The sequence below is a fragment of the Ailuropoda melanoleuca genome, chromosome 6 (genome assembly GCF_002007445.2).
Source record: "Ailuropoda melanoleuca isolate Jingjing chromosome 6, ASM200744v2, whole genome shotgun sequence".
Classification (NCBI taxonomy): Eukaryota; Metazoa; Chordata; class Mammalia; order Carnivora; family Ursidae; genus Ailuropoda; species Ailuropoda melanoleuca.
The window spans coordinates 10,184,564-10,206,333 of record NC_048223.1 but is presented as its reverse complement, the minus strand read 5'-3'; the positions used below and the strand labels follow the sequence as shown (position 1 = coordinate 10,206,333).

Below are 21,770 nucleotides of genomic sequence, written 5' to 3'. Positions count from 1 at the left end.
CCATAAAAACAACAAGAACACTGGTAAAAAAAAAAACAAACAAAAAACAAAACTGTCAATCTACTATTTGAGTACTATGGAAATACAAGAGTTGCAGCAATCAGGGAGTGTTTATTGAAGAAAATGGCTGAATCTCAGCTGTTTTACCATGACATAGTCCAATTTCCCACCTTCCCAGCTCTGCAGTATACTTGACAATGAACAGTCCACAATCACAGTGAATACAGTAATCTAGTAGCCATTAAAGGGGGCAATATGGGGTGGGAGCTCCTTTGACCCCATATCTGGAGCTGTCATTCTTCAAACTCTAGCGGTTCCCAGGAAGATTAATGAAAAACAAAATCTATACACCTAAGAGGCTCAACTGAATTCAAATTCAAATGAAGTCAAAGTCAAATCCAAGTAAGCCTGCATATATTATAATCTGTCAAGATTAAAAAATGAGAATCTTGAAAACAAGAGAGATATGATTCATCTCTTACAAAGACTACCCCCCAAACCCTGCCAAATTAACTGATTTCTTATCAGAGATCTTGGAGGCTAGAAAGCAGTTGTGAGGACATATTAAAACATGCTGAAAGACTGAAAACTGAGAATTCAATATCCAGGAAAACTATTCTTCAAAAACAAAGGAGGAATTAAGACTTTGCAGATAAATAAAAACAGAGATTGAACAAAAGTTGGAGGACTCACATCTGGATTTCAAAACTTAATACAAAGCCACAGTAATCAAGGCTGTGCATAAAGACAGACATGTAGATCAATTAAATAAAATTTAGAGTTCAGAAAAAAACCCTCACATATACATTCAACTGACACATGACAAGAGTATCAAGACAATTCACTGAAGAAAGAATAGTCTTTTCAACAATGGCGCTGAGACAACTGGATAACCAAATACAAAAAAAGGAAACTGGACTCCTACAATATACCATATAAAAGTGCTGACTAAAAATGGATTGATGATCTCTAATATAAGGGTTAAAACTAAAACTTTCAGAAGAAAACATAAGCATAAACTTTCATGACATTGTATTAGGCAATGACTTCTTAAACCTGACACAAAAAATATATACATATAAAAAAAAAGAAATAGATAAATTGGATTTCATCAAAATTAAAAACTTTGTGCATCAAAGGTCATTATCAAAAAACTCAAGAGACAACCCATAGAATGCAAGAAAACATCTGCAAATCATTTATTTAATGGGGTCTAGTATCTAAAATACACGAAGAATTCATATAACACAAAAATTAAAAGGCAACCAATCCAATTCAAAAATGAGCAAAGGAGGGGTGTCTGGCTGCTTCAGTAGGAAGAACATCTGACTCTTAATCTAGGGGTCATGAGTTTGAGCCCCATGTTGGGGGTAAAGATTACTGGAAAAAAAAAAAAAGAACTTAAATGAGCAAAAGACTTGAATAGCTAGGTCTCCAAAGAGGATATACAAATGACCAATAAACATATTAAAAGCTGGCCAACATCATTAGTTATTAGGGAAATACAATTAAAACCACAATGAGAAAACTAACAAAACTGCAAGCAGAAACTAACAAATGCCAATTACAATGGGAGGTTTTAACATACCTGTAAAGTGAAAAATAAGTAAAATTTGATGAGAGTATAGATATGGACACAGTTAACAAAATTCATAAAATAGACTGACTTACAACCTTGCTGTTAATAATTACAGCATATGGAATCTTTTTACTCACAAATGGGATGTTTCGAAAACTGGACATTTTTTTAAAGCATAAAGAAATTCTTAAGAAATATGATATTGATTTATACTGACCACATAATTCTGACAATAAAGAAATAAAATTAGAAACCAGAAACAACAGCAACAAAAAAATCCAATGCATTTGGAAGTTATAATAATTTAAACTAGACCAGGAGTTGAGCCAGTGGAACGATGGCAGCAGAGCAGGAGGACCCCAGGGTCACCTCATTCCACGAATACAACTACGTAACTATCAAATCATTCTAAGTACCCCAGAAATTGACCTGAAGACTGGCAGGCCCAACTCTACAACTAAAGGTAGAGAAGACGCCACAATGAAGAAGGCAGGAAGCGCAGAGACACCACATGGGAGAGAAATGTACTGTAGGCACTGCGGTGGGGAGGGAGCCATGGTCATGGAGAATGGTGAGAGACAGACTACACCAGAGGGGAGCACACAGGGAAAACCAATCCCTGTAGCAACTGGCTTGGAAAACAAGAGAGCCCAAATTCTCTGAGTTCTTACAACCAGCAGGTCTTAAAGCCTAGAGTCCTAAAGGTCAGCATTGGGCCTGTTCCTGAAGAGAAGGCAGGGCAAACAGCCTGCAAACAGACAGCATGGTAACGGCTATCTGAAGAGTGCCTGGGGTGCATAGTGGGAAGGTTATTTGTTCATCTTGGAGCATTCCAGAAAAGCAGGCTTCAAGGAGAGACCCCTTCACAAACAAAGAAACTGGAAGGCGCCACTTCCCTCCCCCACCCCACAGCATAAGTAGAGCTACCTGCCAGAACCAGTGCAAAGCCAATATCCACTACTTAACTTGCTTACACCAAGCTTCACCTCCCCATGCTCTGGTGGATCTGCCCTTCCCAGTCCTTCTTGCCTTAGGCTCAGCAAAGCAGGCCCCCTCTCCCAGAACATTGCCCCAACCCCTTCTAGCACTACATCTCCCCATCCAGGAGTTATTCAGGGCACCAGTTCCAGAGCCCTAGTTAAAATCACATTCAGGCCAGGGACCAAACAGTGCCCACAAGAGGCAAAGAAAGCTTCCGCAGACGACCAGCCTTAATGATAAAAGAGCCAGAACACAACAGCAGAGCACATATAGCACACAATGGAAACACTCCTAGAAGTGCCAGGCCCTGTAGAACAGGAGACACTACACTGCAGGGCACCATAGGACCTCTTCTTAATAAGGCCATTACCCTCAAGAACAGACTTTCCTAACACACAGAAGCAGGCACAGTAACTTGGACAAAATGGGAAGACAGAGGAATTTGTGCCAAATTAAGAACACGGCAAGGCCACGATTAGAGATCTAAGTGAAAGAGATATAAGTAACATGCCTGACAGAGAATTTAAAGCAAGGATCACAAAGATACCCACTGGACTTGAGAAAAAGAGTGGAAGACATCAGTTAGACCCTTAACACACAGATAAAAAAATAACCAAACAGAGATGAAGAGTGCAATAAACAAGATTAGAAACATGCTTGATGCAGTAACAGCAGGCTGGAAGAGCAGAGGAATGAATTAATGACCTAGAAGAAAGATTAATGGAAAGTAATCAAGATGAATAAACGAGAAGAAAAAGAATTATGCAAAATGATAACAGACTTAGGGAACTCAGTGACTCCATCAAATGTAGTAACATTCACATTATAGGATTCCCAGAAGAGAGAGAAAAGGGGGCAGAGTATTTGAAGAGGTAATAGCTGAAAACTACCCTAATTTGGGGAACGAAACATATCCAGATCCAGGAGTCAGAGAGAACCCCCAACAAAATTTAAAAAACCAGACCCACACCAAGACATATAACTAAAATGGAAAATAGAGTGATAAAGAAAAAAATGTAAAAGCAGCAAGACAATACCCAAATGATAAATTATTGAAACACTGCATCTGAAACTAAAGATGTACTTACCATATGTTGGCTAATTTAATTTAAGCAAAAAAATTTTTTAAAAAGCAGCAAGACAAAAGAAGACAGTTACATATAACAGAAACCCCACAAAGCTATCAGAGGGTTTTTGTTTTTTAATTTTGAGAGAGAGAGCACAAGTGGGGGCAGGGAGTGAACAGTGAGAGGGACAGAGAGAATCTTAAGCAGGCTCCATGCCCAGCATGGTGCCTAATGCAGGACTCAATCTCACAACCCGAGATCATGACCTGAGCCAAAAATCAAGAGTCAAATGCTTGATTCAACTTGCTTGTCAAAAAAAAAAAGTCAGTACAGAATAAACACAGCTAAAAGGAAATCATAAAGAGGTAACCAATGATAAAACAGAAAAAAGATCAACAAAACTAGAAGCTCCTTCTTTTAAAATTCTAAGAAGCAAACCTCTAGACTAATAAAGAAAAAGAGTGCCATAAAATAATTTTACACATGCAAAAAAGAAAAATTAAACACAGAAGAGGTTTTAAAATTACAAAAGAATGTTACAAAAGATGTATGATAATAAGTTTGAAAACACTGATGAACTGACAATTTTTAGCCTCCAGGCTGACTCAAGAGGGGAAAAAAAAAACTGTTGAGTCCAATAACCATTAAGAAAAATCAATAGTCAAAAAAGACCTGGATTCCAAAAAACCAACACCAGAACTAAACCTTTGCAGAGAGAGAGAAAAGGAAAAAGCACACTAAGTTTGCAAATAAATAAAATTTGCAAAATAAAATATAGAAGAATATCTTTAAAGATTTTATCTATTAGAGAGAGAGAGCACGAGAGCACAAGTGGGGTGAGGGGGAAGGGGAGAAGCAGGCTCCCTGCTGAGCAGGGAATCTGATGAGAGGCTCGATCCTGGGATTCCAGGATCATGACCTGAGCAAAAGGCAGACATTTAACTGACTGAGCCACTCAGGCGTCCCTAGAAGAATATCTTTAAAGATAATGGCACAGAGAAAAAAAAAATTTTTTAATAACATAATAAAAAGTATAAACCTTAAAGGAACCTAGGTAATTTATAGCAGAGAGAACAACACAGTACTTTTCAACACTGAAAACACAAAGAACCAAGCTATTTATAAAAGAAATGCAAATTAAAGTACTATGATCTACCACGTTATATCCATTAGATTTGCAAAAAATCAACAAGTCTGATTGGCAAGGAGATATTTCTGGGTGGTAACATAATAGTGCTACAACTATTTGGACAATGGTAGTCAAGCAGACAATACACATCCCTTATGATGGAGCAATTCCACTTCCAGCTATATAAACTAAACACACCTGTTCATGTGTGAACTGTGAGCTGTTTACAAGGGTTCAAACTCAAGCTTTTGTTATTGTTGGAAAAAACAATGAATGTAAATAGCTAGTAACAGAAGAATTAATAAATTTTTATATTTATTCAAAGCATTAATAAAGAAGTGAAAATAACAAATTAGAACTTAATAAATCCCAAAAAATGTTGAGGAAAAAAGAAAAAGTTACTATCACAGCATTTATTTAAATTTCAAAACGTATAATAAATACCAAATGTATAGTTAAAGCACAAAAATATACATATTACAGCTTTAAAATGGTGGTTAATTCTGAAAGTGAGAAGGCAGAATAAGATGAGAATGCATTAACTTTATCTGCATGTTTAATTCCTTTTTTAAAAAGTTGGAAACATGTTAATAACTATCATTTAATTGCTAAATAAATAAAGTCCCAATGTAAAAACATAAAAATTGTAGGTTATTTTCTGTACTTTCATGTATAAAATAGTCCACAATTTAGAAAAATAAAATATAAAGAATTAGGTAAAAGAGGAAAAGGTAAAACCATCAGCTAGCATAAAAAAAAAGTTTAAAACTGTACGGACCTGTATTACTATCATGAAACACGCTTACTGTTTTTAATCCTCGATTAAAAAAAGAATACAAGCCCATTGAAGAACTACAGAAACAGGTACACAAGGTGCATCTGGCTAGCCCAGTCAGTAGAGGATGCCACTATTCATCTCAGGGTTGTGAGTTCAAGCCCCACACTGGGAGTAGAAATTACTTAAAAATAAAATGTTTAGAAAGAAAGAAAACAGGTACATGAAGTAGAGGATGAAACTGCCTTTAATTACATCACCCGGAAATAACATTTATTACCATTTTAGTTTGTTTTTTTTTAAGATTTTATTTATTTGACAGAGAGAGAGACAGCCAGCGAGAGAGGGAGCACAAGCAGGAGTGGGAGAGGAAGAAGCAGGCTCCCAGCGGAGAAGCCCGATGTGGGGCTCGATTCCAGGACTCTGGGATCACGCCCTGAGCCGAAGGCAGACGGTTAACGACTGAACCACCCAGGCGCCCCTACCATTTTAGTTTCTGTCAACATTTTAGTGTGCACTTTTCAGTGAGTTCTTAATATAGTTGAAATAATTCTATGAAAACACTTTTGCACCTCACTTTTTTTGACATTTGAAGATAAGCAATTTCTCCAAACTGTTAAGCAATTCTCTATGAACAACAATTTAAAACACCTGAAATACTTGGTCATATGGGTACATTATTTTTTTTAAAGATTTATTTATTTATTTGAGAGAGAGAGAGAGAGAGAGAGAGAGAGAGAGAAGTAGGGGAAGGGCAGAGGGAGAAGCAGACAAGCAGACTTCCTGCAGAGCCAGAAGCCTGACGCAGGGCTCAATCCCCGGTCCCTGAGACCATGAACTGAGCCAAAATCAAGAGTCGGATGCTTAACCACAGTGGTCTAATTTTTTTTACTGTAAATAAAGCAAGGATGAATATCTTTGTGCATAAATTTCTGTCTACATTTTTAATTTTTTTTAACAGGCTCCATGCCCAGCGTGGAGCCCAACGCAGGGCTTGAACTCACCATCTTGAGATTAAGACCTGAGCTGAAATCAAGACTCAAACGTTTAACCAACTGAACCCCTCCACATTTCTAATTTAAAAGTAAGTTCTGGGAATATCAGATAGAGGATATAAAAAAATTTGATACAGGGAGGCTTATATTAATTTACAAAGGTATACGAAAATATTGTGTTTTTGTTGCTTCACCAGTATCGTAGACTAGTTTATCAGTGGTATCCAACTATTCTTGTAATTTGTACTTCTATGCTGGAACTGACTGTGTTCACATAATTATTAGTGTATTTATTTTATAGCTTGTATGAATAGCCTTTTCACATCTTTTCTCCATACTTCTTTCTATAAGCTTTTTAAACATTTAGGATTATTATAGACTTCTGTCCTGTTCATTATGAATATTATGCCCAGTGTGAGGCTTGATTTTTAATTTTTTAGGTTATAAGATTCAAAATCTTATATTGTTATATAATCGACATTTTGTTTGTAATTATCTTCATTTGCTCCTCACCTCAGAAGATTTGATAATGATTAAACTTTTTAAAATATGTTTTCTTTTTTCTGTTGCCATAAACCTGTTCTGCTGTCTACCCCTAATAATGGTGACAAGCTGAAAACCCTAAAAGCACCCCTGAACACTTCCCTTTCAGGAAGGTAGAGGAATCAATGTTACCAGGCTAAGAAGACAGGCAGGCCTTTCCCTGGCTTTGTTATTCTCATGACCAGCAACCAGTGCATCCTCCAGGAGAGCACCTTCAAAACCATAGGTTAGATGGAGTGTGACTCTTGCTGTCTGCCCAGGCTTTACTGGAAGTTCAAACCTCTTCTTTCTTTCTGGAATCTCTGTACATGTAAGTTTTACATCTGATGAGGCTTCAATAAGGCAATGTATTTGATAGTTCACCATAAACTGTAAAATGCTATATAAATATTACCATGAACAATTAATAATAATAGCAGGAGCGAAGGAATTAAAAAGAAGTTTTTAAAAATTTTGCTGTGGAAGGAATACAACATGAGACAAAAATAAATTCACTAGAAATCTCACCGAAGATCCAGACCAGCTTCTTTCCAAAGTAAATCCATCAAGCGCAGCATTTGGAGTGTCAACATATCTTGTCGTAAATCTAAGTAAGGGGGGGGGGGGAATCCTGCTTTATTATAAATGCTTTCCATTTTTGTCTCATAACATTAATTCAAGATTAGCTAATTCAGCCAGAATTAACTAAAACCAATGACAAATACTGTGCTAATATTTTCCCAAAATTTTAATGTTGACCATATTTATTTTGTTTAATATTAGGTTTAGGGGCGCCTGGGTGGCTCAGTCAGTTAAGTGGCTGCCTTTGGCTCAGACTGAGCCCCACATTGAGCTCCCTGCTCAGCAGGGAGTCTGCTTCTCCCTTACCCTGCTCTCATGCTCTCTAATAAATAAATAAATAAATAAAATCTTCAAAATATACTAGGTTTTTTGGTTAGCATGTGCCCAAAACACTATTAACTAAATTAAGTTAAACAATTTTTTTTAATTGGGGCACCTGGTTGGCTCAGTCAGGACATGCGACTTTTTTTTTTTTTTTAAAGATTTTATTTATTTGACAGAGAGAGATAGCAAGAGAGAGACAGAGCACAAATGGGGAGCAGCAGGCAGAGGCAGAGGGAGGAGCAGACTCTCTGCTGAGCAGGGAGCCCGATGTGGAGCTCGATCCCAGCACCCTGGGATCATGACCTGAGCTGAAGGCAGACGCTTCACCAACTGGGCCACCCAGGCGCCCCAGAACATGCGACTCCTGATCTCAGCGTCATTGAGTTCAAGCCCCATGTTGGGTGTAGAGATTACTTAAGGAAAAAAAAACAACAGTATTTTTCTTGTTTACCACGTATAAGCTACTATACTAATTGTATGGATACTGTAATACTATATAACACAGTAATGCTGTGTACAGCATCCATAAAATTCACACTGCTAATTTTTTTCTTTCCTGGTTGTGTTTAACAATGCACAGAAGTTCTTAAAAATCATTTAAGTAATTATATGATGGGTTACAGAACAGTAATAGTTGAGTTTGTTTATTATCATATCTAAGGATAATTTTCAGCTAACAGAGGGCTATGAAAGTACTAACACATAATGACATTCATATGGTCAAGTGGGGTTAGATGTCTAGCAAAACACTCTAAGTTCATTTTAAAATAGATATAACCTAGAATTCCTTTTAATAAACACAACATAGAAATACCATAATTCTTATGGACATGAAGAACCTGAAGCTCAGTGAATTTTATGTGACTTGTCTACAATCATACAACTAACAAGCGGTGGTTGTCATAACTGCCTTCTGGTTGGTGTAATCACCTCAGAGGCGTTTCCTTTTGAAAATATGGGTAAGGTATTTTAATTAAAATACAAAACTAAGGCAACAATATCAAAATTGCTATCACTGAAACAGAATATATGAATATACTATTGAAAATACTCTCTTGCATTTCACAAGCTTTTTACCAAAGAATTAGACTTTGTATTTTTGGGGGCAGGGGGAAGAAAGATTTATTAGAACAATGTATATAAGTAAGCTGTACACATTATTTTTTTAAGAGGAAAAAAAGGGGATTTAGGACATGCCGAATTCAACCTTATGACCATTGATAACTACCTCTTGGCTAGCATCTGTTACACATTTATACATCACCTTTCAGACAAAGCAAACTGACAACAAATGAAAAATACTAATGAATTCGGTACCGTAATAACTTCAGTACATACCATCACCATTTTTAAAAATCACTCCAACTGAATCCTCACCGAACACTTTGTTATTGTACACGAGCCACAAAGGCTTCATTTTGGAATCCATGTATTTACACTTTTCAACACTGAAATCAAACAAGGGGAAAATTAGCCCACTTCAACGAAAAGAAATAGCAAGACTGTAATTTTGCCACAATATATTAGACGTGCGGAAAACCCTCACCTGTTTCATTCAGGTCTGCAGAAGTCAGAACTATTACATATCCTCTTTGTAAAAAAGTAACTAGGACGACAGCTTTGGCTAGAATGTAGTGATGCCAGATGGGCTAGACTGATTCGTCCCTCTCACTACCTACATTTAAAATTCCTCCTTTTCTTTCTTTATTCTTCCTTATGTTATTATACATAGTCAATACAAACCAGATCATATCATTGGATTAAAATTAGGATTTTTATGAGTTCATTCTTGATTTCTTAAAGAGGGATCAATTTTGAATACTGACATATGGGAATACATATCATTGCTTTTTCCATTAGTACTTTTGAAGGGAATAAAACAGTGAGAAATAATCTTCCAAATAGAAAAATAAATTAGTAAACAATCTATGATGGTTGCCAACATTTTGCATACTTAGGATTTTTAACTCTTAGAAAACAAATTTAGTCACATACAATTGAAAGGAAAGTAACTTGTAGTAACTGTCATGAACCCCACAGGTGAATTTAGCTAATAGGCATACATCCTAATGCACACAAGAATAATCTCTGAGAAATTAAAGATTTTCCTTCTTTAAATATATTGTGCTTAGGGAGGCTAACAGCTAGCCCTACTGCTCCTGCAAGGCAGTCACTCAGAAATCCTTTCTGCATTGCTATTTTCATGGAAAATTCACTGAGCGCAGCAAAGATGGTCACTTACTAGAGTTCTGAGAGGATAACACATGGATTCAGAGGCGACTGCAGGTCAGAGAGGGCTTCCCGGTAAGCGTTCTGTTTTAAACAAGTATGCATGGCCTCCTTCCCTTTGGCTCTGTTTAGCTTCATTGCATTCAGTTTGATTAAACTATTTAAAGTTTTTAACTTATTGAGTGCTTCAACCTGAAAAATAAGTTTCCCCATCAAAATTTATTTATTGTTAAAAATAATATAAAGTACTATAGTATCGGGTGATCATATTAATAACCACTCCTTTCCTCTCCCCAACACAAATACTTGACAATCAGCCAAAGTAAAATCAGTACTTGGTTTATGACAAACATACTAGATACAACAAAGTAAAAAACTCATTTTAATCACTTGTTACTTAAAGCACCATTTTTCAAATGTTCTTTAATCCTTTTCTTAAATGAAATCTTAAAAATCAGAGAAAAGTAAAGGGACATAGATTGTGGTTAAGGAGATAAGTATAGCAAAGTACTCAGAACTCTGCAGATTGATGAACCACTCCATTTGGCCAGCTTCACAGTACAAGAGGAAAATCTGTGTACAAGTAATCCCGGGGTTCCTGCCATTCAACCTTAACATCTAGTTCTTGTCACCACTCTGGTGAGACATCTTCTCAATATACTCTTATATTCTCTTTCCATGAGTAGTATAGTTAAATGAATTATTGTATAATAAAATAAATATGAACATAGAGAATAGTATTTGTTGCCCAAGTCTACATTACTTGTTTTTATGAAGTAACTCTATCAAAACTTATGCAAATTAAAAAAAAAAACTTAAGCAGTTAGTACAAGTTCAATCAACAGCGGCCAACTGAATCAAAACCATTGTGCTTAAAAGTCAACTTCATGGTTTATAAATTGAGGTCTTTCCATGTCATGTTACACAAAAATCCATTAGAAACAGCCTTGGCCAACCATAAACCATAAAGAAGGATTTTATTTTATTATCATGTTATTAAAGCTGAAACAGCTTGTTAATATAAACACATTTATATTAACATGTAAATGGACTATAACAAGCATATAAAACATGTACACAACACACACTATGAACACCTTGGTTTGAATTTCCATTAAGAGGAGATTTATTTTAAGCAATGTTTTCATTTTCGAACTTTGCTTCTATGAAAAGAAACCACTAAGACTCTGTAGGGGGATGAATTCAGTCATGCAGTTTTTATAGACAGGCTGAGGGCTTGCTCACAGGAAACTGGAAGGTTCTATGTAGCTTGATGAAAATCGAGATGGCTGAAGCTTGCCAAGTTAGCCACAGACACTGCATTTCTCAACAGTTTCAGGAGCTGTACAAACACTGGTGAAAAGGGAACCAGTTGAGAAACAGACTGTGCAAACAGAACTTTTTGAAGTATTTCAAATTTGAATTTCTTCTATGTTTGTACAGTTGGGAATTTTCAGGCCCCATCACTAATTGTGTTGATATCCATTTCCTGGAATAGTGTCCTAAATACCCACATGGCCATAAGTCGAATACTTTAAAGTATTTCAACACCCTGTCTTTCCATAGGTTTACAGTGATAACAAAAACTGCCACGTAAAATGTAGTCTTCCCCTTGCTACTCATCAATTAAGAGTAAAAATATAATCATACGTATGTCATATGTTTGATGCTATGGAAGTCAAGTTGAGGGTCCCAGAGAACCAAAGAAATGTATGGTGTGGTATGGTGTGGTCTGATCATGAGTGAGGTCAATGAAGTAGGACTTCATCAAGTGGGGCCTTATAGGCTTTGGTAAAAAGTTCAGGGGAAGATCCACTCTATATGCTAGGTGAGATACTGCTGTATTCATGATTCAACTAATAAAGCCAATTAATATTCACTCAGTTGAATTTTTTGTGGCAGCTTCAGGATCTGAAGCAAACTTCCTGTGGCACTTGGGGATGAGAAACAAAGGGTAGTACCGTGAACCATTTTGAATTTACTATCTTTCTTGCCATTTTCCTCTCAGCTCTGAGCTCTGCTCTCTTTTATCAAGCTCCTGATCTAATTGGCTTCCCGTTACAGAGCAGGTCAGACTGAGTTGGTAGATAGCTCTGCCCAGAACTCAGCTTAGCTGGCAGTTCACCCTGAAGCCCAATTGAGCTGGCAGACAGGTCAGCCCAGACCTAAGCCTCTAGCTTTTCAGAATACAATTTCTCAGGTGGAAAACCCCAATCTTAGTTCTGTCCCTGGATTCCACATTGGAAACTGCTGACAGTTTAGTTTTCAATTCTCTGTTTGGAATCCTTCCCCAGATTCCATATTGGGAACTGTTGGAGGCAGCTGTGGTTCTCCATTTTATTTGGAATTAGTCCACACTCCACATTCCTTGGGATTTGCTGGTTTATCCCTTCCCCAGTCTGAGGTTCCATGGTAACTGGTGGTGCATACAGGAGCTTCTGGCCAGGACACAGTAACATTTCTTGGTCACTGATGATCTATTAAGGTGCATATTTTTCTGTCTTGTTTTGTATAGATAAAGGCTACTGCTAAGAGGGATCTCTGAGGTCAAAAAGCTGCAAAAAACGGGGCAAGCGGTCAAAGGCTATTTGGGCATCTGCCACTAAGAAGACTCCTATAAGAGGGTAAGTTGGTCATGGAACAGGTTAGACTGACACTAGGTTACCTGCGAACAGTAAGAAAATTTCTGTGCAACAAGGTACACTGTAAAACACCCCACAATTCCTAACCTCACCACACGTCCCTCTTAGTTATTAGTTTGGCTCCAAGAAATCCAAAGGTCTAGCTAAAACAAATAGGATCCTTTAAAACTGAAGAGTTGAGCACACCAACTTCTAGCACAACTGCTTATTTTATGTCTAAGAAATACATGTAGAGGCCACTTTAGATAACAGGTTTGAGAAATGGAATGTAGAACACGGCAAAAGGGCCCACAGTGGTCACCTGGCTGAATACACACAGGCCCACTAGGTGACCCACTTTGAAATATCCATAAGCCCTAACTGACCAATGGGCTATTTACAACCAGGCAGTGTTACCAAAAAAGGGGTAATTCCATAGGTCCCCATACCTCTTCACCTTCCCCCCTTTAAAAACAGCCCCTACCCACTGCCTCACTGCAGACAGTCTTCTCCTTTGCTGTCCTGTCCACCGCTCTCTTGCAGTGTATTCAATAAACTTCTATCTCCTTTGTTCTGCCTTGGGTGAATCCTTTCGCCGCCTGTGCCACCAGCTTCTAAGCCACCATCACCCCATGTTTGGGGGTCCCCATCTGATCCAGAGAGACAACACACTATAGTCCTAGAAATTTCAGATAGCTAGTAAAATGGCAAAATCTTACCGAAGAAAACCTAGAAATATAATGGCCATTATGTGGAAATTTCTAATTAGATAAAACATGTAAGAAATGTATTTGGGGGGCACCTGGGTGGCTCAGTTGTTAAGCGTCTGTCTTAGGCTCAGGGCATGATCCCAGAGTCCTGGGATCAAGCCCTGCATCGGGCTCCTCCGCTGGGAGCCTGCTTCTTCCTCTCCCACTCCCCCTGCTTGTGTTCCCTCTCTCGCTGGCTGTCTGTCAAATAAATAAAGAAAATCTTTAAAAAAAAAAAAAAAAGGAAAAGAAAAGAAAGGAAAAGAAAAGAAAAAGAAATGCACTTGAAAGCGAGCGTTCCCAAATTAAACAGAATGGGATATGCACTTTTTAGTATGAAGCAGTCTCTAAAAGGTTTCAAAATTCCAAAATAGTTTCATTGAAGATTCACTGCAAAAGGCTAATGAAAAATTAAAGAAAAAGGGTATTTAAAACAAAAGACTGTAACAGACTGAGGCCTAAGACTGACATAATTTTACTGCTCCCCTCTATCCTTTATTTGAGTATCCATTCTAATAACTGTGGTATGAATTGCCTTTCTACTCTAAAGAGACTATTAAACAGTTAGCTTATAAAATAAAACCACCTAAGGCTATGGGCCACTCTCTTCTCTTAACTTTCACATCTTGCTCAAAGGCAAGGGCCACAGTCAAAGAATTTCTTAAATCCAGGGAGAGGATTCTGAAAATTTCTATAAGCAGATTACCTCTGGAGCCCAACTCGAGATTTTGTGAGGATAACATCTTTTGCATATACTTTGAAGATGACTCTTAGGTTCATGGGATTGTTTAATACTGCCAGAAAGAGTTGACTGTCACGGTTGCAATCTGACAAGGTATCTGAAAGGACTTAATAACTTTATGATGAGAAATCTGACCAAATTGGAAGATATTATTCAGAGCCCGATAGGAATTTTTTTAGGCCTTCTCCCCTATGCTTACCCAGTGAGAAAGAAAAACACTCTAACATAGGCGCATAGGTGTCAGCCGTTTGGTATCATTTAGGCAGCAACCCAAGTCTTTGAGGAAATGAAAACAGTTGTCTTTGTTTTACAAATCTAGTCTTTACAGGACCAGAGATGTGGCTGAGAAACAACTCAAAATCCATCAATACTTTTTACCAAACCCAAAACCTCCCCTATTTATCTCAATAGGCTTGTAAGTATTATAAATTCTGGCTTTAAGAGAACAAACTTACAGGAAGAGCTTGCATTTTTTTCCCCTGTGCCTTTGTGATAATACATGTCCTACCAGAGTCCTCTCCATAATTTGTATATAGACCATCTCTTTAACAAATACACTTCAGGGAGGTAACTCTTATCAAAAGGGGGAAAAAAGGTCATTTAGAACTTGACTTGTTAAGAACAAATATAGTTCTTAGGACTCTTCTCCACAAGTATTAGAAAAAGGTTTAGGCCCCTAATCTGAACTTATTCCATCTATCAGGAAAACAATTTAGAGCCAACTATTTTTCATAGGCAGTGAAATTTGTATTATTATACCTAATTCATGGTAGTAATTTAAAGCCATAAGGTCTCTGTTTGCTTCCATTTGTGTTGGTATGTGTGTTCACACATGTGTTTTAAATGTGTGGTATTTTCTACCTCCAGATGGGACTGCCAAAATTAATTTGTAGAAGAGCTCTGTTTATATGGCTTAAAAAAAACAAGCACTTACATACATTTAGACTTCACAAAATTCTCAGAAATGTAACAGAAACTATCCCAAAAGTTTTTCAAATTCACATACGCTGGAATAATTTTTGGTAAATTAAAGCAAGTTTAAGTTTGTTGGTTGAGTGGAAACAGGCACGTCTTTAGACTTATCAACACTGACTATAAGGTAGATAAACTCTGTACTTCTGTTCTAATTTGTCGGCAGAAAAATAACTTAGAATGATGGCTGATTCTAATGTCTCATGAAGTTTTCATGGGTAAAATAATTGTTGAGAACAAATCATTTAAGCAGATTAAGTGGAATAACAGTTAATAAAGTTTTTTAGCAACAATTATATTTTACTGTATATGTACTTAAAAATAGCTTCCCAAATCTCTGGTAACTTGAAATTTTGAAGTTTTACTAAGTTAAAATAAATATTAATTACTGAACATAAGTTTATCTATTTTTGGGTTCTTATTACAGAGAAACTAAAAGATATTTGGATGTGTTAGTGCACTGGAAAACTGAAAAAGGTATATGCTTCTAGAAATGATGAAATGTACTCACTAACTTGCAAATCTAAAGAATGCTGTTATTAACAGTTCGTAACCCCTTCTAGGTTTTTACCAGGAACTAAGGTTTCTAAAGGTTAAGTTAATATATGCAATTAAAGCCAGCAGAAATAAGGGAAACATCCCCATAAGCAAAGAAAGCAAAACGTGTGTTTTTGGTAAAAGAAGGTATCAGAAATGTAGATACACTTTTGAGGGGGGGAAAAAGTTGTAGAAAGTTTGTGAAAAAGAAATCTTTGGAAAGGAATTTTATGTGTGGTCAGGACTAAGACTGGAATGAGTAAGTTTTAATATCAAAAATAAACTCATGTAAAGTCAGAATTTGGTTTTCTCTCTGTTTTTGTGGTTTGTTTTGGTTTGTTTAAACTTTTAGTCTACTTTTGATAACAGATTGTGGAAGTTTCTTTACCTTTAAGTGATCTGTCTAGAAAACAAAGATACTGTGTTTTATCAAAATAATTTCCTGTGGTTGCTGTCTTTATCAGGTTATTGATTACTTAAGAAAACTGACTCTTCTCAATATTAAAAGAGCTAAGTTTTGTTAGTTTTGCTAATAGATAATTAAGTTTCATAATAATCTGTGATCCTATTACTCAAAGGCTTTAAAACTCCACCCCCCCCTTTACAAATTTCTCAAAATCAAATTATAAATGTTCTTTTTGACCTGGAAGAAATTTTGGGACTTTTCCAAAGACCTCCTGGAACATTTCAAGGGATCTGTTAAACTAATTGGATTTGTTTGATATGTTAAATTACGTAGGAAATATTGTCAAACAAGAAGTAATAGTAAGCCTTCTTTACAAAGTATTTGCGTTCTAAAAATTATATGAAATTCCTAGAAATCTGGTATGTCCTTGTATAATATTATCACTTGTAATTCTGATTATCTTAAAATGTTTATGGCATCCTCTGGGACCCCAATCAAAAATGGCAAAAGTAAACCATCTTCTTACTGTTATTGCCTTCCCTTCTGAAATTGCTGTCATTAAAACTGAGGCTCACACTAGAAGGATTAAACCTGAGTTACCAGAAAAATGCTCCAGCTGACTTTCATGCAAAGGCAATAGCAACACAATCTCTAAAGATGGTGGTACCTGTAGAAGAAATCCATTCCCTGCTTGTGCAAAACCTGCCCCTCACTGCCAGACTTTTGCCATCCTGATGGACTTGTAAGATAGCAACAGTCTGCTCCTGAATTAGAGAAATTAACATGGGTAAGCAATAGCAGTAAGTTAAACAGTTTGAGGCTATGGGAAACCCAAGATGGCTGCTTGGTTCTTGCTGACTCCCTGGCAAACAACATTTTTTAGTTTTTGCATTCCTTCACCCAGCATAATGCATTTAAGATGACACAAATTATGAAGAGAGATTGGTAAGGGGACTTTTATTAAACTGCAAACACAGTCTACCAGCAACGTCTGACCTGTCAGGTCCATAATCTGAGAATAACTATTTTTGTCCCCAGAGATCTCAGACCTCTGCCTTCTGGACCTTTTGAATATCTGCAGATGACTTCATTCAATTGCCAATTAGTATGGATTACCAATATGTTGTTATTGTATGTGTGTTTTCCAGAGGGGTTGAAGCATTCCCAAGCTCCAACGCTGATGCCCTCACAGTGGCAAAGAAACTGTCAGAAAATGTATTTCCCACTTGTGGTATACCTTCTACAATCTCCAGTGATGGAGGCCCCCACTTCACTGGACAAAACACATGAGGCTTAATGAAAACCTGGCAAACTTCTTAGAATTAACACTGTCCCTATCACCTTCAATCATCAGGCAAAGCTGAGAGAACTAATGGAACTCTCAAACTTAAAACTTCTAAACTTGCCTAAACTACTAGACTTTCCTGGCCTAAGGTATTATCTTTGGTTTTGCTGACTATTAGTAGTTACCCCTGTAGGAAACAAACTTACTCCACATGTGACAGTCACCAGCAGACCAATGTCTATTAGTATACAGCCTTATGATGATCTCATGCTATTAAGCTGAGCTACTGTAAATCTTGAATATCTTATGCTCAAGCCTATCATCAACAGGTTAAAGAAGGCTTCTTGGATCCCAATTCAAAGTTTCCTGTTGTTCACAGTCTAGAGCTTGGTGACTGGTTATTCTGGAAATGTCATCAGACGAAGACAGCTGTTGAACCCCATTGGAAGAGACCGTAACAACTGCTCTTGACCACTACACTGCTGCAAAACTAAAAGGTATTAAGCCTTGGCTATACATCTCACAGCTAATGAAGGTTCCATCTCCAACCTGGTCCTGTACAGATGCTGGTGACCTCTAAGTCAAATTGATGAGGAAGAGATGTAGCTGACATCGAGGCAGACTGCTTCTGCCCAAGGCGATAGATCATTGAACCTTAACTAAACATGAAACCCTTTCTCCTTTCTTTTATTCTGGCATTAGCCTGGGAAGATAATGCCCTCATCTCTTTCTCCCCAGGCCACTGCTTTAGGGAGGTAACCTCTGGATTTTAAAACAACCTTTTAGTTCTGGCTAGGAGAAAAATCAAACTGAGCCCCTAACTTTTCATAAGCAAAATAAGACATCTCACTGGGCGACTCCCTTGAAGTTACATTGTTGAGTTAGAAAGGACCTGTCGGGAGGCTTGTTTCAGGAATTCACTCCTCTTGGCAGGTCCCTACTTCCGTGGTTAGAGATAAATGTAAATGAGCCTATGATCAGGAAATTCTCCTCAATTCTTGAAATTACTGCAGAATCTGCTGCTAAAGCAAGAGGCCCAACAACCATCCTTAGATCTTTAGCCAAAGCTTTCTTGATAGTACGATAGCCCTCAATTATCTTTTAGCTGAGCAAGGAAGAATCTCTGCTGTGGCCAACACCACCTGCTGTATCTGGATTAACACTTCTCAGGAAGCTGAAACTCAGTTAAGTAAGATCACCGAGCAAGCTGCTTGGCGTAAAAGGGTGACTCCTTCAACAGGGTCCTTCTTTGAATGGTTTGGGTCTTGGGGACCATAGCTCCAAAATACACTCAAAACACTGGGAATTATCCTGCTTATAATTACCATAATAATCTCTCTGGTACATTGTATCCTCTCACAAGTTTTAAATGCATGTTAAGCCACTAATCATTAAGTAAATGAACTCCTTAGGACTGGAATGTCAAGAAAAGAACAAAGAGAATGACTGACTTCCATAACCTATGAATACCACAGGGATTAAGCAAAAACATTCTAACCTATGGATAATGGATACCACACAAAAGGAACAACAAAAACTTTGAGAACTTCGCAACAGTATCTGATAGCGCACTAATGCCTTAAATTTTGATCACATCTGTCCATTAAGCTGAGAGCCTGATCAAAAGGGAAATGTTAAAAGAAAATGACAGGCCCCAAATACTAGGTCAAATCACCAGACTGAGGCTTAATACCTAAACTAACTGCAACTTCAACCTTCCCCCACCTTTTTTAAAAAAGGTTTATTTATTTATTTGAGAGATAGCAAGAGAGGGGAGAGGGAGAGGGAGAGAGAAACTCAAGCAGACTCTATGGTAAGCACAGAGCCCTAATCAAGGCTCAATCTCAAAACCCTGAGACCATGACCTGAGCCAAAACGAAAAGTCGGACAGTGAACTGACTGTGCCACCCAGGTGACCCCTTTTCTTTTTTAAAGATTTTATTTATTTTGAGAGAGAGAGAAAGAGCGTGAGTGGGAAGAGGGGCAGAGGCAGAGGGAGAAAGAGAATCCCAAGCAGCCTCCACGCTGAGCTCAGAGCCCAACGCGGGGCTCCATTTCATGACCCTGAGATCATGAATAGATGCTTAAGTGAATGAGCCACCCAGGTGTCCCCCGCCCCCCCCGCAAATGTAGTCTTAACAGTCAATCAGGAATTTTCTAGTCAGTACCAATAAGGTAATCTGTCACAGGGGCCCTCTCAACCCTCCCCCCAAAAATGAGGAAATCCACCTAATAAGACCCTCTGCCCCTCCCCCTAAGGGAAGGTAACTGGCCTAAAACAATCATTTCTTTTGCTAATTGCACCACCCTCTTTCTGCCTATAAAATCCTTCTATTTCGCAACTCAAAGTCCCCTCTACTAGATTAGCTAGATAGGACAAAGCCCAACTCATAAATCAATTAATAAAGCCAATTAGATGGTTTAAAAAAATTGATTTTAATTTCCATGCAATGAATATTACTTCAAGGATTTTAAAAATGAAAATGACATAATACATCTACATTTATAAAACGTCACTTTATCTGCTGCCAGAACAGGAGATGTGTGTGGAACAATGGAAACAAAAGGCACAATTTAAGAAGTTAATGAAGATGGCGCAAGCTTGGCAGCACCTGAGGGACAAACTCCACAGTGGCGGCTGCACTCCGAGCACTTGATATTTGTGCCTCATTGTCTTCTTTTCACCTTATTTCACTGGCAAGCATCTGATCATACAAAGTTGAGGACTTTTTTAGGCAGCTGAAGGTTGAAATAAATGGCTAAAATTTTCCTTATCCTATCCTGGAGCTTATCCTAAGAATCTATGCCTCTTCAGCAGACTGCCAGGGAAAGCCACCAGAGAACAAAAGCCCGGAAATACCGGTTCACAGCATGCCCATCCCCATCTCCCCTCGCAGGGGACAGGAGACTCTACCCAAACAGGGTTGCCTGAGTATCTGCGCAGCAGGCCCCTCCCCCAGAAGGCAGGCTGAAAAATCAAGAAGCCCACAACCCGGGGCGCCTGGGTGGCTTAGTCATTGAGCGCCTGTCTTCGGCTTAGGGCGTGATCCCGGCGTTTCGGAAAGGAGTCCCGCATTGGGCTCCTCCGCTGGGAGGCTGCTTCTTCCTCTCGCACTCCCCTGCTTGGGTTCCCTCTCTCGCTGGTTGACTCTCTGCCACATAAATAAATGGAATCTTTAAAGCCCACATCCCTAAGACCCCTATAAAACAAGGGCACACGGCCTGGGTCCCAGTCAATAATTTGGGCTCTGGACAACCCCGCAACCTCTCCTCATCAGAATGACGAGAACGAGAGGCACTCCCCCTCCCCAGCAAAGAAAAGACAGTGAGTCTGTGGCCTCTGCCACAGAAATAATGGATATGGATGTAACCAAATTATCAGAAATGGAATTCAGAGTAACAATGGTCAAAATGATGAGTGGACTTGAAAAAAGTATTCACGAAAATGTTACTGACAATGTAGAATCCCTAAGGACGGAAATGAGAGCGAATCTGACAGAAATTAAAAATTCTATGAGCCAAATGCAGGCAAAACTAGAGGTTCTGATGGCCAGGGTCACCAAAGCAGAGGAACGTATTAGCGAATTAGAGGATGGGTTAGTAGAAGAAAAAACGAAAATAGAAGCTGGACTTAAAAAAATCCACGCCCACGAATGTAGGTTACGGGAGATTACTGACTCTATGAAACGAAACAATGTCAGAATCACCGGCATCCCCGAGGGGTTGGAGAAAAACAGAGGTCTATAAGAGATATTTGAACAAACTGTAGCTGAAAACTTCCCTAATCTATCGAGGGAAACAAACATTCATGTCCAAGAGGCAGAGAGGACCCCTCCCAAGCTCAACCACGACAAACCTACGCCACGTCACGTCATAGTGCAGTTCGCAAATATTAGATCCAAGGATACAGTATTGAAAGCGGCCAGGGCAAAGAAATTTCTCATGTACCAAGGCAAAGGTATCAGAATTACGTCAGACCTGTCTACAAAACCTGGAATGAGAGAAAGGGTTGGCGGGGCATTTTTAAAGCTCCTTCAGAGAAAAACACGCAGCCAAGGATCCTCTATCCAGCAAGGCTGTCATTCAGAATGGATGGAGAAATAAAGACCTTCCAGAATCACCACTCACTGACCAATTTCGTAACCACGAAACAAGCCCTCCAGGAGATATTAAGGGAGGTTCTATAAAGGTAAAAAGGCCCCAAAGTGACACAGAACAGAAAGTCACAACCGATACAAACAAAGACTTTACTGGCAACATGGCATCATTAAAATT

General features: G+C 38.2%; 1 protein-coding gene across 2 annotated transcripts in view; it reads right to left on the bottom strand.

Moving 5' to 3' along the window:
• Positions 1 to 21,770, bottom strand: part of PIK3CB (phosphatidylinositol-4,5-bisphosphate 3-kinase catalytic subunit beta) — an 80,584-nt gene that overhangs the window by 13,379 nt on the left and 45,435 nt on the right. For both annotated transcript variants that reach the window (XM_034661913.1, XM_034661914.1), the window contains exons 11-13: positions 10,197 to 10,375; positions 9,293 to 9,402; positions 7,577 to 7,655 (exon numbers count right to left, since the gene is read on the bottom strand). In XM_034661913.1, coding sequence (XP_034517804.1) covers positions 7,577 to 7,655; positions 9,293 to 9,402; positions 10,197 to 10,375 — 368 coding nt within the window. The remainder of the gene's footprint in view (positions 1 to 7,576; positions 7,656 to 9,292; positions 9,403 to 10,196; positions 10,376 to 21,770) is intronic.